Genomic DNA, 13,149 nt, shown 5'->3' with positions numbered 1-13,149 from the left:
CTCAATTTGGGTCCGCATTGCCCAACCAAGCAGACGGAGGCTCCCCTTTATCAGCTCTGAATCCTTGAAAGTGTGGCTTAGAGCCCTCAAGTTGAGTTTCTTCTGGTCTCAGAAGCTCCTGAGCAGACAGAAGGAGGAGGCAACGCCCAACTGGCTTGGATGTGCCCAAGTAGCCCAGCTGGAACCAAGCTTGATGCCAAGGGTGTCTTTTCTTTTCACGAGTCTCAACTGCTATAGGCTCAAACAGCTGCCAAATCCTTCAATCTGAGCCACAAGAGCATCCTGGGTCTTACCGCTCTAAATGAACGTTAACTTTCGAAAACTACCACTGAAGCAATCTGTGCAGCAAAGTGGTTTGAACAGAGGTTTGGAAGAAAGCGATTTCAGAACCAAAGATCAACAACCTTTGTTGACAACCACCAAGGATGGAAGAAGGCCGGTCATCTTTCTCGCTGTTCTAGAAGTAATCAAGGAAACACATTGATCAAGCATTTCTGGAACAGCAGTTTCTCAACTGTATTGTTCAGGAAGAAAGAAGCATACAAGACTAACATTCAACTGGGGAGGATCGAGAGCTGAAGACGATTTCTTGTGTTTGGACTATTGGAGATAATTTGGTAGGACATCTGGCTCAGTCCTCCGAGCCATTCAAATTATTTTGCCAGACAATTAGCCAAATGTGGTAACTGAAGAAACGCCGTGCATGTTTGGTCCCAGCTATCTAAAATGATTTATCAAAATATTTTGGACTTTTTTGTTTCGAGGGGGAGATCACTGGAAGTCCTTAGAAAGAAGGCAAGACCCAACGCAAGCACATTACAGTTCGGGGTGGTGAGTTCTACCCCAGAAAAACAGCCATTCACAGAGTACGGGTGAAGGAAACACCGCTGGATCCTGTCTTCTGGAGGAGGACAATCTAAATGGCCTCCCCTTATCTCTCCATTCTACAGCTCTAAATAGAAAGGCGAACACGACATGCCTCAGTTCAGACAGCTGCTGGCTCATCTTGCTCTGGGAAGTGATTGGAACAGGCGGTGCATTGCATTTCCTACATGGCACCACATCCTCTTCTGCCACACACAGAGAACTGACTGCAGGAGCGAAAGGAAAGAGGATGACCAGCAGCAAGGGGAAGGGACTCAGGCAAGGGGGTGATGGGTGCACCTTTGGGGGACCTGAAGGACCAGGTCAGGGATAGATCATCCCACAGAGAATCTCTCTAGGATAGGGGTCTCCAGCCTTGGCAACTTTAAGACTTGTGGACTTCAACTCCCCGAGTTCCTCAGCCAGCTTTGCTGGAATTCTGGGAGGAATTCTGGGAGTCCACAAGTTGCCAAGGCTGGAGATCCCTGCTCTAGGAGGTTGCTAAGAGTTGACAACAATCTGAGAGTCCATTATAATCAACACTTTACTAAAGCCACCATTTGCCATTAGGGACCCCAGAACTCCAAAAGAAAGGGGTGCCTTTCATTTCAAATAAATGGTTGCCCTGTTTCTTTTTGAAAGCCTCCAGTGCTACAGCGCCCACAACCTCTGGAGGCAAACTCTTCCATTGGTAGATTGCTTTAAGTGTTAGGAAATTTCTCCTTGGTTTTAAGTTACTTCTCTCCTTGATCAGTTTCCATCGTTTCTTGTCTGGCCTTTTGGTGCTTAGGAAAATCAAATATTGGAACTCTGCTATCAGATCTCCTCTAATCCTTCTTTTCATTAGATTATACATATCCAATTCCTGGAACTTTTCTTCATATGTTTTAGCCTCCTGCCCCCTAATCTTCTTGCTGCTCTCCTCTGCACTTTTTCCAATGTCTCAACATCTTTCTTATATTGTGTTGACCAGAACTGGATGCAGCATTCCAAGGTGGTCTTAGTAAGGCTTCGTAAAGCAGTATTAGAACCTCATGTGATCTTGATTCTATCCTTCTATTAATGCAGCCTGGGAGTGCATTGGCTTTTTTGGCTGCTGCCACACACCATTGGCTCATGTTTAAGCGATTGTCCACTAGGATGCCAAGATCTCCCTCACAGTTACTGGCACTAAGCCAGGTTTCGCCTAGCTTGCACCTCTTCATTCAGTTGGTTTTTCTTGCCTAAATAAAACATTACTTTTCTCTACCCTGAATTTCATTTTGTTAGACAGGGCCCAGTGTTCAAGCCTGTCACGATCCCTCTGGATCTTGAGCTTGTCTTCTGGGGTGTTGGCTATTCCTGCCAGCTTAGTGTTGTCTGCAAAGTTCCCCTCCTCTCCCTTTGCCTAGAATAGATCGTCTATGAAGATATTGAAGAGTCCTGGGCCCCAAACAGAACCTTGGGGTATCCCACTGCTTACTTCCCCCCCCCTTCTGTGGCTGTAGTTCCCTTGAAGGCTACACGCTGAGCACTAATTAATAACACGGCAACTTGAATTAAAACTCATCAATCTGGCTGCTCTCTGCATGTCAGCCAGGAGCCCTGCAACACCCACGGGGGCAACGTTTATTACACAATGAAGTTTTTGAAAGACTTAGAAGTGAGGTAATGCTTGTTCAGAATCAGTCATGCCACCTTCTGGCGATGATATGAAGAGATTAACAGAAGGAACTTAAAACGGAAGTTTCGGGCTCCCTTTTCACAGGCAGCCTGCAAGAGGCAGCAGCTGGGCCAGGGCCAGGAGGAGAAAAGCAAGACGGGGCGCCTGGATTAAGCTCTTTCTTCGCCCTCCTTTTCTCCCCAATTATTTGGGGAAGCGTTCAGAACCTCTTTTCCAGGGACCCCCGTGGAAGAGAGCAGCAGGTACTTTCAGTGTTTTACTCAGTTTCAGAGAACCTTCAAACCTGCTAACCATAAACTTTATTTCGACAGACCGGTGTTTCCATGTATTAAATGCTAATGCAGTAATCAAATGAGCCGGAAGTAAATTACCCCCAACAGATAATGCAAACCAGTGAAAAACCGAGAAGGGGCGAGTCAAAAATGAAATATTTATCTGTGCTGTTTACAGGGAAGTTTTTTTTTTTTAATGTTTATAAACAATCAAATAGTGGCGGATGCAGAAGAACAAACTTTGTAACTAAGCTCCAAGTATCCTTTTTATTATTATGAAAACAACTCAATGTACTTCGTTTGGTATCTTTTATCCATGTAATACTAAGCATCGATTGTACAACGCTAGTAAACGGTACGTCAGAAGTGTTCTAAAGAGTTCGCCCCTTGCTTTTCAAATCCTTAGGCTAAAACAAGCCAGCCGCCAATGAGCTTAAATCCCTCAGTTTCCTAGAAAGTTTCAAGCTTGCAGGGAGCCCCCTCCCAAGAGAGAAAGAGCAATTCCTCCCAAAGTAGTTTAATTCCGCTTCTTAAACTATGGTCAATAAAAGTGTCAACAACTTAAAAATAACCCAACCACAGAGCAGATGGCAGCAACAGCCAGGAAGCAGCGTCTCTCTCAGAGCGAGATGGGTGGTACCCAAACTTGATAAATAAATAAAGAAGAAAGAAGAGAGGAAAAATGACATCTGGAAGCCTCCAAGGCAGCTACATTTATATGCACCCGTCTTTCAGAGCTGGGTGGGGAGAGAGAACACCACATATTGTGAACTAATTGTGGCTGGTTCAACAAACCAGGGCAATGCAAACTCCAATTTAGCAAAAATATCAACCCAGACAGAGACCTTCCAATTAAAAATCTAGACAAGAAGGTCCAATCTTCTCCCCAAAGAGCGTGCCCGCGTGCGTGTGCTACCGTGTGGTTCAGCTTGCAGCAAACTGGCTTGGATTCAATCTATTCACCGCACCTCAGATTTAATTTTGGCCGTTTAAACATTTGTCACTCAAACATTTCTAAGAACTGTGCCCAGACCGCCTGCAGTGAAGTGATGGGATATAAATACTTTATGAAATCAACAGGGCAACAGAGAATAAGGCCCTTGCCACAGCACGGGCTCCTGTAAGAGGGTTTCCAAATCTCCAGTGGGACAAAGAAAAGACCAAATGCAAAGTGGTTTCAGTTCTTGTCAACCACCGACTGGAGTTGGAGCTGCAAAAGAGCCCGGATTCCTTCCTCTGCCTTTTCCCCCGGTCTTTCTGGGGATAAGAGCTTTAGCCTTCTTAATATTTGCATTCCTAGCAGTGCAGAGGGATAAACTCTCTTTTCCAACCAGCTTATGTTTTGTTTTGTTTTGTTTTGTTTTGCAGGGATCTGTTCCCACTTTTTATCTATTGTCTTGTAATCTTCAGCGTCTTCAAAGTGGTTGATTTTCCAAACAAACCAAGGAAAGCTTCCAACGTTTTCCCTTACTACACACAAGATTAGGAACGATGCACCTCCTCTGGAAAGTTATTTTCAACAGGGAGACTGAAATTAACTTCTGGACTTGAGGGTTCAATTGAAACAGAGACCATGGTTAAGTTTAATGTCCTATTGGCCAATTCACACTCAATTATCCCGGCCTAATGCTGTATTTCTCAACCTTGGCAAGTTTATTATAAAGATGAACTTCAACTCCCGCCATTTCCCGCCCAGCATGGGTAACTGGGGATTTCTGGGAGTTGAAGACTACCCGTCTTAAACATGCCACGGTCAAGAAACACAGGTGGTCTAGTGTAACAACCTGCAAAGAAGCACTGGACCCATACGGCTTCCGCCTAGCCCAGTGGCCAACCTTTGCAATTCATCTTGGTTAATTTAAAGATTCAAAATTCAAGTTCCTCCACAACCCTGAAAGCTGGCTAGGACACATGGCCCACTCTCTTCTTTCCAGGACAAGAGACTTCAATGGGAGGGAGAAAATTCAAGGAGGATAAGCTATGCATAGAAACAAGGAGTGCTGCAAATCTAATAAGTAGGAGAAATAAATCCCAATTTCTTATTAAACCTTAACTGGGAACACCTTAACCTGATTAGCTGCACAGATAACCACAAGGAAGCCACAACTGTCCTACATTGAAATCAAAGAAGGAAGAAGGCCCAAGACATGGCTGGCTGGGGAATTCTGGGAGTTGAAGTCCACTCATCTTAAAAGTTGCTGAGTTCAGAAGCACTGGATTAAAGAGAGATTCATGGTAAAACATGGGGTTTGGAGGGACGTTTATACTGATGATGCTTTGAAACTAATTCACACATTGTCTCTTGGCTGATTTTATGCCCACCACCACCACAATGTTAGAAAGTTTAACCGGCATTGTGTCCAGAGATGTGAGGAATGAACAATCTCTGTGGCTTTCGTGGTAGGACTGCCCCTGCCACCAATGCAGGAAGGTCCCATGAGTGCACGCTCCCATCGGTGCAAATAATGGACAGATTTCAGCTTTGCGGAGAAAACAGTATTCAAAGGTACAACTGGATCAGCTTAATTGGGTCACTCCAGTTCTGACTTCATGCTCCTTTGTTAAGAAAACCTCTTTTAAAATTCTTGCATTTTTACACGGAAGCAGCTTTATGGCCACTTGACTAGAGGCTCCGATTTTAGAGGCAGGGGCCAAAGAACAGAGCAGGGAGTTAAGCCACGTGGGCCTCTGCAGGCTATGATTAGAACAAATGAGGCCATTTAGAGGACTTTAACCATTTTATAATCGGGAGGCAGCTGCAATTCCAGTGACATTCTAAGTTGAAATAATTGGCAAATAAGAGCTGTATTTTCAACAAAGACAATCAAACTGCAATCAAGGGAGAGAGAAAGTGGAACCTTTCCCAACAAGGCTGCCAAAATTACTGATATTAAGTACTATGGCAACACAGCCGAAAAAGGCCAAAAGGGATAGACGGACAGCCTTCAGCCTCCGGTGACCTATATAAATCACAAGCATGTGCCTTGGTTCTCACACTCGGGAGCCCCTCGTCGGCTTACCGCATTTCACCTCCCCTTTCAAGACCAGGCTTTAACAAACATCACACCAAGTATAATTGATTTGGCAAGAAAATCACAGATGATTAGGGATCAAACGTGCCAGTGACTGGCTCGGTGCTGGTTGGCATACAAAACGCCATCCTATATTTCAGCCGAAAGTGTATTTTAGGTCTCTCCCTCTGCTAGAGGGTGGCAGACAAATGCCAGCCTTTCTGGAATCACATGCCTTTAAGATCAACCAAACCCATGGACTGATTTCTATTTAGTCCAGTTGCATTAAGGTCACATCAGGCCTAAACCTCCAGATTTCAGCTATGGAGTCCAACAGCCTGATCAGCGAGTAGCCAAATTCTTCTGCCACATTTATTCTAGCTAAAGGGGAAATAACTCAACTTATTTGTTCTGGAAGGAAAGTCAATTGGCCCTCCAACAAGGGCAGGAAAGCTTGAAAAGCAAATTTGGGGGGGCGGGGGTGGGGGGGAACACGTACCTGTCATGAAGCACTGGGGGCCTGTCCCGTCTGAGAACAGAATGATCCATGCTGTCAATGTTATGACTCCCCTCTTAATCAAAGGAAGACTTTAAAGCTTTCCCTTTTAAAAAAAAAAAAAAAGAAGGAAAAAAAAGAAAGGAAGCCTGGTACCCCAAAGCACCACCGCATTTTAACCAGTCACATGAGCAAGCGGAGCTGATTGGAAGAGGATAACAATTCAGCGGCGGAGCCAGTCACCTCCTCTCCTCTGTGATGGAAAAATGAGGCCTTTGTTTCTGGACAAGGAGGCGCAGGGCAGAAGATGCCCTATTCACTAGGGTGCTGGGAAGCCATGATTGTGTCTCCTTCTCTGCTCCTCCTCCTCCTTCTGACATGCTCGCATGAGCTCCGGCCACTAAAAAGGGCAAAGGCTTCCCTCTGCATTATGGGAGCCCTGCACATGAACGGATTTCCAAGAACAGATCTCCCTGGGGAGGTGGGGGGTGGGGAGCCACTTAGCAGAAAAACTGTCATCCCTGAAGAGTTTTCTGGCCAGCGTTGAACTTCCACATGACAAAGCAGCTTAAGGAGCATTGCTTAGACTCCCAGTTCTCCTGCGGTGACCCCTGGGATGGTTGCCAGCTTTTGTTTTTTGAAAAGCATTGTGAACAGAGACCCTCTAGCTAGCACATTTATTCTTTAGGATGGCTACTATCCAGCCAGGATGCATCCCTTTGGCTAGGCACTCTGCACCAAACCCAAGAACCCCACTTTTATCCACCAGCAATTGGGAGGCAGTCCATGCAGAACTGAAGCCGCTTTTCATAGCTGGCTGCTGTAATTTGATTAGTGAGTGGATCTGAATTTCAAAGAGGGAGGGAGGATGAGGGTGTCACTGCCTCTCCATCTTCCCTTCTCGTTCCAAAAGAAGGCACGCTTAGAGAAAAGGCCTTTGCTGGCCAGTACAAACTGCAGGAGAAGCACCAGAAATGGTGGCCTCTTTTCAGTTGGCAGAGATCAGATCGCCAAAAGGCAGAGACAGAGAGTAGAAAATGTAGCTCTAAACAAGGGCAAAACATTCCTTTTCCGCCCCTTGACCTGCTTTTCTTTTATATAAAACATTCTTAATGGGGGGGACGGGACCCTTTAATTCACTATTGTGTGATAATCTATGCTACCCAAAAAGCTTCAGGAGGCAGCAGATTCACTTAGAAGGATCACATGTGATCAATGACTCTTCCATCCAAGGCTGACCTCCAGGCAGGGAAGAAAATGATAACTAAGCAAACGGATGCATAGAACCCTGGATGCAGGTTGCACCGACATCTGAACCGGTCAGCTAAGGAGGGGGAAGCCAAATTTGGCACATCCCATCATAAAACCACATGCAATTCTTCCGACCATAAGCAGCACCCAGGATAAATATATGCCACCTCATTTTGCAAAGTGCTCTTACCCAGCAAGGGCAAAACAATGCATTTCGGTATTATTTGAAGCTTCATGCAAAATGGCACCAAGGTACAGCCACCAGTTTGCAAATTGTTTTGTTTTTTTTTAAAAAAAACACCTTCACACACACACACACACACACACAGCAAAGGGAAAAAGAGATCTGTAATAACACAGCCCCACCCTTTACGAATAGGATTACAAATTTAAGGAGTTCAGCGGAGGTAATACTGGAGGAAGCACACCTTCAATTGTTAGAAGACAAGGTATAAAGACAGAAAGCAGAAATTGGACATAAAGCTCCTGCTTTTTGTGCTTGCTGCCTGTTTATAAAACAAAGCCCTTCAAGGTCTGCCATGAATGCCCTTCCAGGGCAACTCCATCAGCCATGGAGTGTGTAAAGTAAGGGAATGCTTCCGGCAACAGCGAATATTCAGAAGCTTTTGAGAACAAAGGAAGGAGAACAAGGCTGCCCTCTCCTCCTCCTCCTCTCTTCTCTCCTCCCCCTGGAACTTCTAATCTCCAAATTGCTCTTGACAAACCCAGCTGCTGCAGAGCAATTTGCATTTAGTCTGCCACAACATTTCCAGGGCTGAGCTAAAACAGGATTATTTCATTGCTTAAACAGGAGAGAGATCTGCCCTCTTACAGGAAGAGGTTCTTCCACGTGTCTCAGCCACAGACCTTACCGGGGCAAGTTCACTGGGCAAAAATTTCACTCATTTCATTGCCAAAACTTAGGAATGACATAATCAATCCCCCAAACAATCCGTCTGATGTGAAGGAAAAGCAATTCAGCGAGGAGGAACGCACATAAGAGGGGACTGTGTCGCAGAGAGCCGTTTATTTACTGAACAAACCACGGCACGTCTCTTCAGAGGAAGTCCCACTGAGTTCAATGGGATTTGCCTCCGGGCTGGCTGTGGTTATATTTTGTGAAGTGCAAGATGTACTGGAATGATAAAAGATTTTCTAAGTGCAGTCATTCTCAAATGCCTTTATCTGCCTGCTGCTTTTCTTTCATCTTCAGAACTACTGTTGGCTTCACTCCAAGAGTCTAAAGAAAAGGGACTATCTGGAGCTCGGAGTTGAACTGCGAAGTCCTCGCTGCCGTCTGAGCTGAGCTGTTTGCTTGCAGATGTTTTATTACATAAGCTATAGGGAAATCATGAGTGCTAGTGAATGTCGGGTTTGCTTCCCTGTTTAAGACCAGAAGACATCCCCTCCAGCAGCCAACACCCAGATAAGCAGGGATTAACACCAGACAAACTATCAAACAGTAAACAATATCCTAATCAAGGAACCACTAAGGAGAAAAAATATACTGGTGGAGCAAGGGACTGTATATAAACATGGGACAAACCCCACACACCCTCACACTGATGATGTTCCTTAGTTGGGTAATAAAATGTCTGTGAGCAAACAACCAAGCTCAGAGAGCACTTAAGAGATTTTTTTACAGTTATCAGTGCATGTTACTAAATTCCAATGGTTGCTTTGTTACCGAAAGTCGCCCCGAACAGCTGTTACCAAAGGAGGGTATTGTGGATGGTAAAAATAGGCAATAAAAATACAAAACCATATTATGTGTCATTAAAAGCAGCAAAGATACACAAGACAAGCCGTGGGGTCAGTACTGCTGTGCTGAGCACGCATTTGTGCTGAGAAAATTACCCTGGAGGAACACTTAATTGAATACCTTCAATGCTAAACTTTAAAAATCTTCTGCTGACCTTCTCCTCGAGTTCACCCAAAACTCTGCTGAAATGTTTTGTAGCTGAATATTTCTTACTAATGTGCTGATATGGAATGAAATGCATTGTTATTATTCGGGGTATTTTGAACAGGGTTGAGCAGTTTGCTGCGTAGCATTATATAAAATGAATCTAACATCAAAAGGTCCCATCTTCACCTTAAAACGAATTACCCTAGAATGAGACAGGCAGAATTAAAGCCTACTGTTTTATATAATCAAATCCAGGCTCGCTCTGCCATTAGCTTAAAGCGGTTGAGAGCAGGCAGCACATAAATTTTGTAAATAAATAAAATCCATGCATGCGATTTCTTAGCAGTGGAAGGATAAAGCCAAGCACTTCAGTTTCACACTGTCACCGTTTTATGTAATACTCAAATGGTTACTCACAGACTGTCTCTCCACATCATCTTTGACAAATATATAATGCCTTCCCAGCTCTCTGCGCACCTGCAAGTTGAAGAGAAGAAAAAAAACAAACCAAGAAATAGAAACTCTCATTAATGGCTTTCTTTGGAAAACTGCCTTGAGCCCTCTCTTGGCTTTTCTGAATCTGCCATCCTCCAGGAGCGCCCAACCTCAACTCCTAGGCGTCTCCAGTAGCACACTGGGGAGGCATCTCTCGGGGGAGGCTGGAGTATTACACGAGATTGGGGCCAGCAGGAATGTAATGGCCACCAGCCAACCCAAGTGGGAAGTTGTAGGTAGTTCAAGGTCTTTGGAATCAGACTGCTCTGCCCCAGAACTGGGGCCAATAAGCCCTTCCCCTTCCCTTTCTGTCACATGGAGCTTCTTCCCTTTGAGCAGATTGATATGGGATCCCCTTCTACATTTTAACCCAAGTCCAAATAAATCTGTACCCAGAAGGGTCTATGCAAGTGTCACTGGGGTCTGAACTAAAGGAGCTGCTTTATCACAGTGATCTTTTCAAAGCTACTTCTGCTACACCATCAATTAAGAGATTAAGAAATGAAAGAAAGCCAGTCTAGCACTGTGGTTGAAGGCAGCTGACTAGAAGTTGGGAGATCACAAGTTCTAATTCTGCCTTGACCAGTCACGTTCTCTTAAGCCCTAGAAGATGGCAACGGCAAGTCATTTCCCCAAAAGTTGCCAACGAATCTCCATGGATTTGCCAGTGTAGTCGTCAAGAATCCAGATTGACTAGAAAGCCCCCAAAACGCAGAGAAGGAGAGAAAATCCAGAGACGATATCTCCATTGGTAGAAACCAAAAGAGTTCAAAATCCGTTTTTCCCATCTAAAACCCTCTTGGTTGTCTTGGATCACACTAACCGGCACAGATACTGAACATGGTAGCTGAGTTGCGGGCACAGCTTCCTCTAAGACAATCCTTCTGGGTAATTGAAAGGTTTCTTGAAAATATTCTTGGGATATTTTCCAGCCAAAGAATGAATCTGGATCTTCCTTTTAAGGGATCAGTTGAGCCGTTAACTACGGGATGAATGGCACGTTTCACAAATGTTCCACCAATTTTGGATGCACAGAGAGCCACTCTAGGCAGCTTGATGGGTTTCTGTGTGTGAAGAAGGGCTTTGGTAAAACTCCCCAAACAGCCCCACTCGTCAGGACACCAACCGCGTCATCCTAAAACTGAAACAAACTCTTCCATGCACAGCAAGTTTTTACAGTCAAAAGTGTGAAGGCAAAAGAAAACAGGTCTGGACAGTTTTAGCTTGATAACTTAATCCCTAGCCAGCCATTTCAATTATTTCACAAGCACTTCTTCCTGAAACAAGTTAGCTGCAGGCACTCTAATGAACAGCATGTCAGCCTCTACAATCTCATTGGATCTGCCAAAACACCCTCCATTTGCCTAAGTGACGGTGTGCCTTTTAATACAGTTAATCTATACAGAATGGGATACTAGAAACAAATAATAGGGGGGGGAAAGACTCCAGGGCAGCCTTGGATGGTCCAGTTTTGTGAAAGTCGGCTGTCCTTGTTTGCCAACAGTGTTCTAGCTCTGGGCTTCCATCGTTCCCAAAAAGTAAAGGGACAGTCTGATGGTGACACTTATTTATTTATTAGTTCAATTCATATGCCGCCCTTCTCCGAAGACTCAGGGCGGCTTACAATGCACTTATAGCAATAGCCTTCATTCTTTTGTATATACCTGCTTATTAGGGCTTTTGGCCCCCCCATAAGCGGTGTGTCTACAAAGTCAGCTTATTGCCCCCACAATCCGGGTCCTCAATTTACCTACCTCGGAAGGATGGAAGGATGAGTCAACCTTGAGCCTGGTGAGATTTGAACTCGCACTAATTGCAGGCAGCTGGCAGCTAAGTGCTACATAACAGCATTTAGTCCGCTGCACCACCAAGGCTCTGCCCTCTTTCCCTCTCAAATACTCTACCCTCCAGAAAACTGAAGAGGAGTGATGCATATTTGCTGATCATTAAAGAATACTCAATGGCTTTCTAAAGAATCAGTAGGCTACCAGATTATGGCCTAAAGACAGACAGACACACACACACACACACACAGAGCAGTATTTTAAAAATGCAAACATGTGGCTGATTCATTAATTTCTCACAACAAAGGCTGCTCTTCTTGCAATCAGGACAGGAATGGGTCCTTTATAGTTTGGCTGCAATTGTTCCTTCTAATCAGAACAGGCTGGCGTAATTTAGATTTTTGAGCTCCGAACTTGCAAGCATCTTAATAAGCGCCCAAGAACACACCATCTGCAAAATCAGGTATTAGACTGAGTCCAGGCACAAAAGATCATCTTTTCTACTAGGAAAAGATCCACAGAGGAAGAGAGAAAGACGAGCACAGGATTTTACCCAAGTCTAGCTAGCTTCAGGCCAAGAGAGAAGATTATTATTACAGGCTTTGGAGTAACGATGTTTTACTATTGCCAGATGCACAGCTTAATGCCAACCAACAGCCAGCTTTTCTTTGCTCAGGTACAACACTAATACCCACTCACTGCCTCCAATACTGACTAGTTATTTGGCTAGAGAGGAAATCCTCCCCTTGGCCCCAAACAAACATTTCCAGCTCCAAACATAATTCTACCTTTTCCCTAACTGTTTATGGGCTGTGTTACAAGCCCAGCTCCCAAGCTGCCTCACAGCAACAGAAGCCGGCCTGTGTGCCAATTAAAGACACCCCTTTAGTGCTGGAAGCACTGCATACAGGGGAGGAAACTATCCAGAGAAATCTATTGCAGCTAAAAACATAGCTGTCTTGCAAAAGGTAACAGATTTTGCAGGAAAGACCCCTGAGGAATAGACTCTACCATAAACAATGCTTCCATATACGTACTTCCAAAATAAGGACTGAACAAGCTGGCTAGGCATCCAGACATGCAATCCTAAAATACTGCACAGCAGTATGCATTATGTATATACACTGGTTATGTTTTCCCAGTCAAGCAGCTTTTGAAAGAGAAATGATTTGACCCTGCAAGGGGTTCAGGAAGAAAAGAGAGGCAGAACTCACAGAATCACAAAACGGGGCTTAAGCCCCATATTTCATCTTTTGGGCACCTCGCCTTCTCATTCCCAATCCTGCCCTACACATGACGGCAATAAACGCACCAAAAACAACAGCGCAAGAGATGTGAGTCTCCACTGAAATCCACAAGAAACTGCTAGCCCCTTATTTCAGGCTGTAACTCATTCCTCCAAGC

General features: G+C 44.7%; 1 protein-coding gene across 5 annotated transcripts in view; it reads right to left on the bottom strand.

The window, feature by feature from the left end:
* Positions 1–13,149, bottom strand: part of KLHL13 (kelch like family member 13) — a 38,272-nt gene that overhangs the window by 21,217 nt on the left and 3,906 nt on the right. For 2 of the 5 annotated variants that reach the window (XM_034441678.3, XM_034441679.3), the window contains exon 2: positions 9,884–9,943. The exons of 2 other annotated variants lie outside the window; for them this stretch is intronic. In XM_034441678.3, coding sequence (XP_034297569.1) covers positions 9,884–9,903 — 20 coding nt within the window. In that variant the 5' untranslated portion in view covers positions 9,904–9,943. Of the gene's footprint in view, positions 1–6,309; positions 6,425–9,883; positions 9,944–13,149 lie in introns of those variants that run through there. One more of the 5 variants, XM_034441677.3, reaches the window with a different exon arrangement.

Source organism: Pantherophis guttatus, chromosome 12 (assembly GCF_059756535.1).
Source record: "Pantherophis guttatus breed Tessera chromosome 12, ASM5975653v1, whole genome shotgun sequence".
NCBI classification, from domain to species: Eukaryota; Metazoa; Chordata; class Lepidosauria; order Squamata; family Colubridae; genus Pantherophis; species Pantherophis guttatus.
This window is presented reverse-complemented; position numbering and strand designations above follow the sequence as displayed.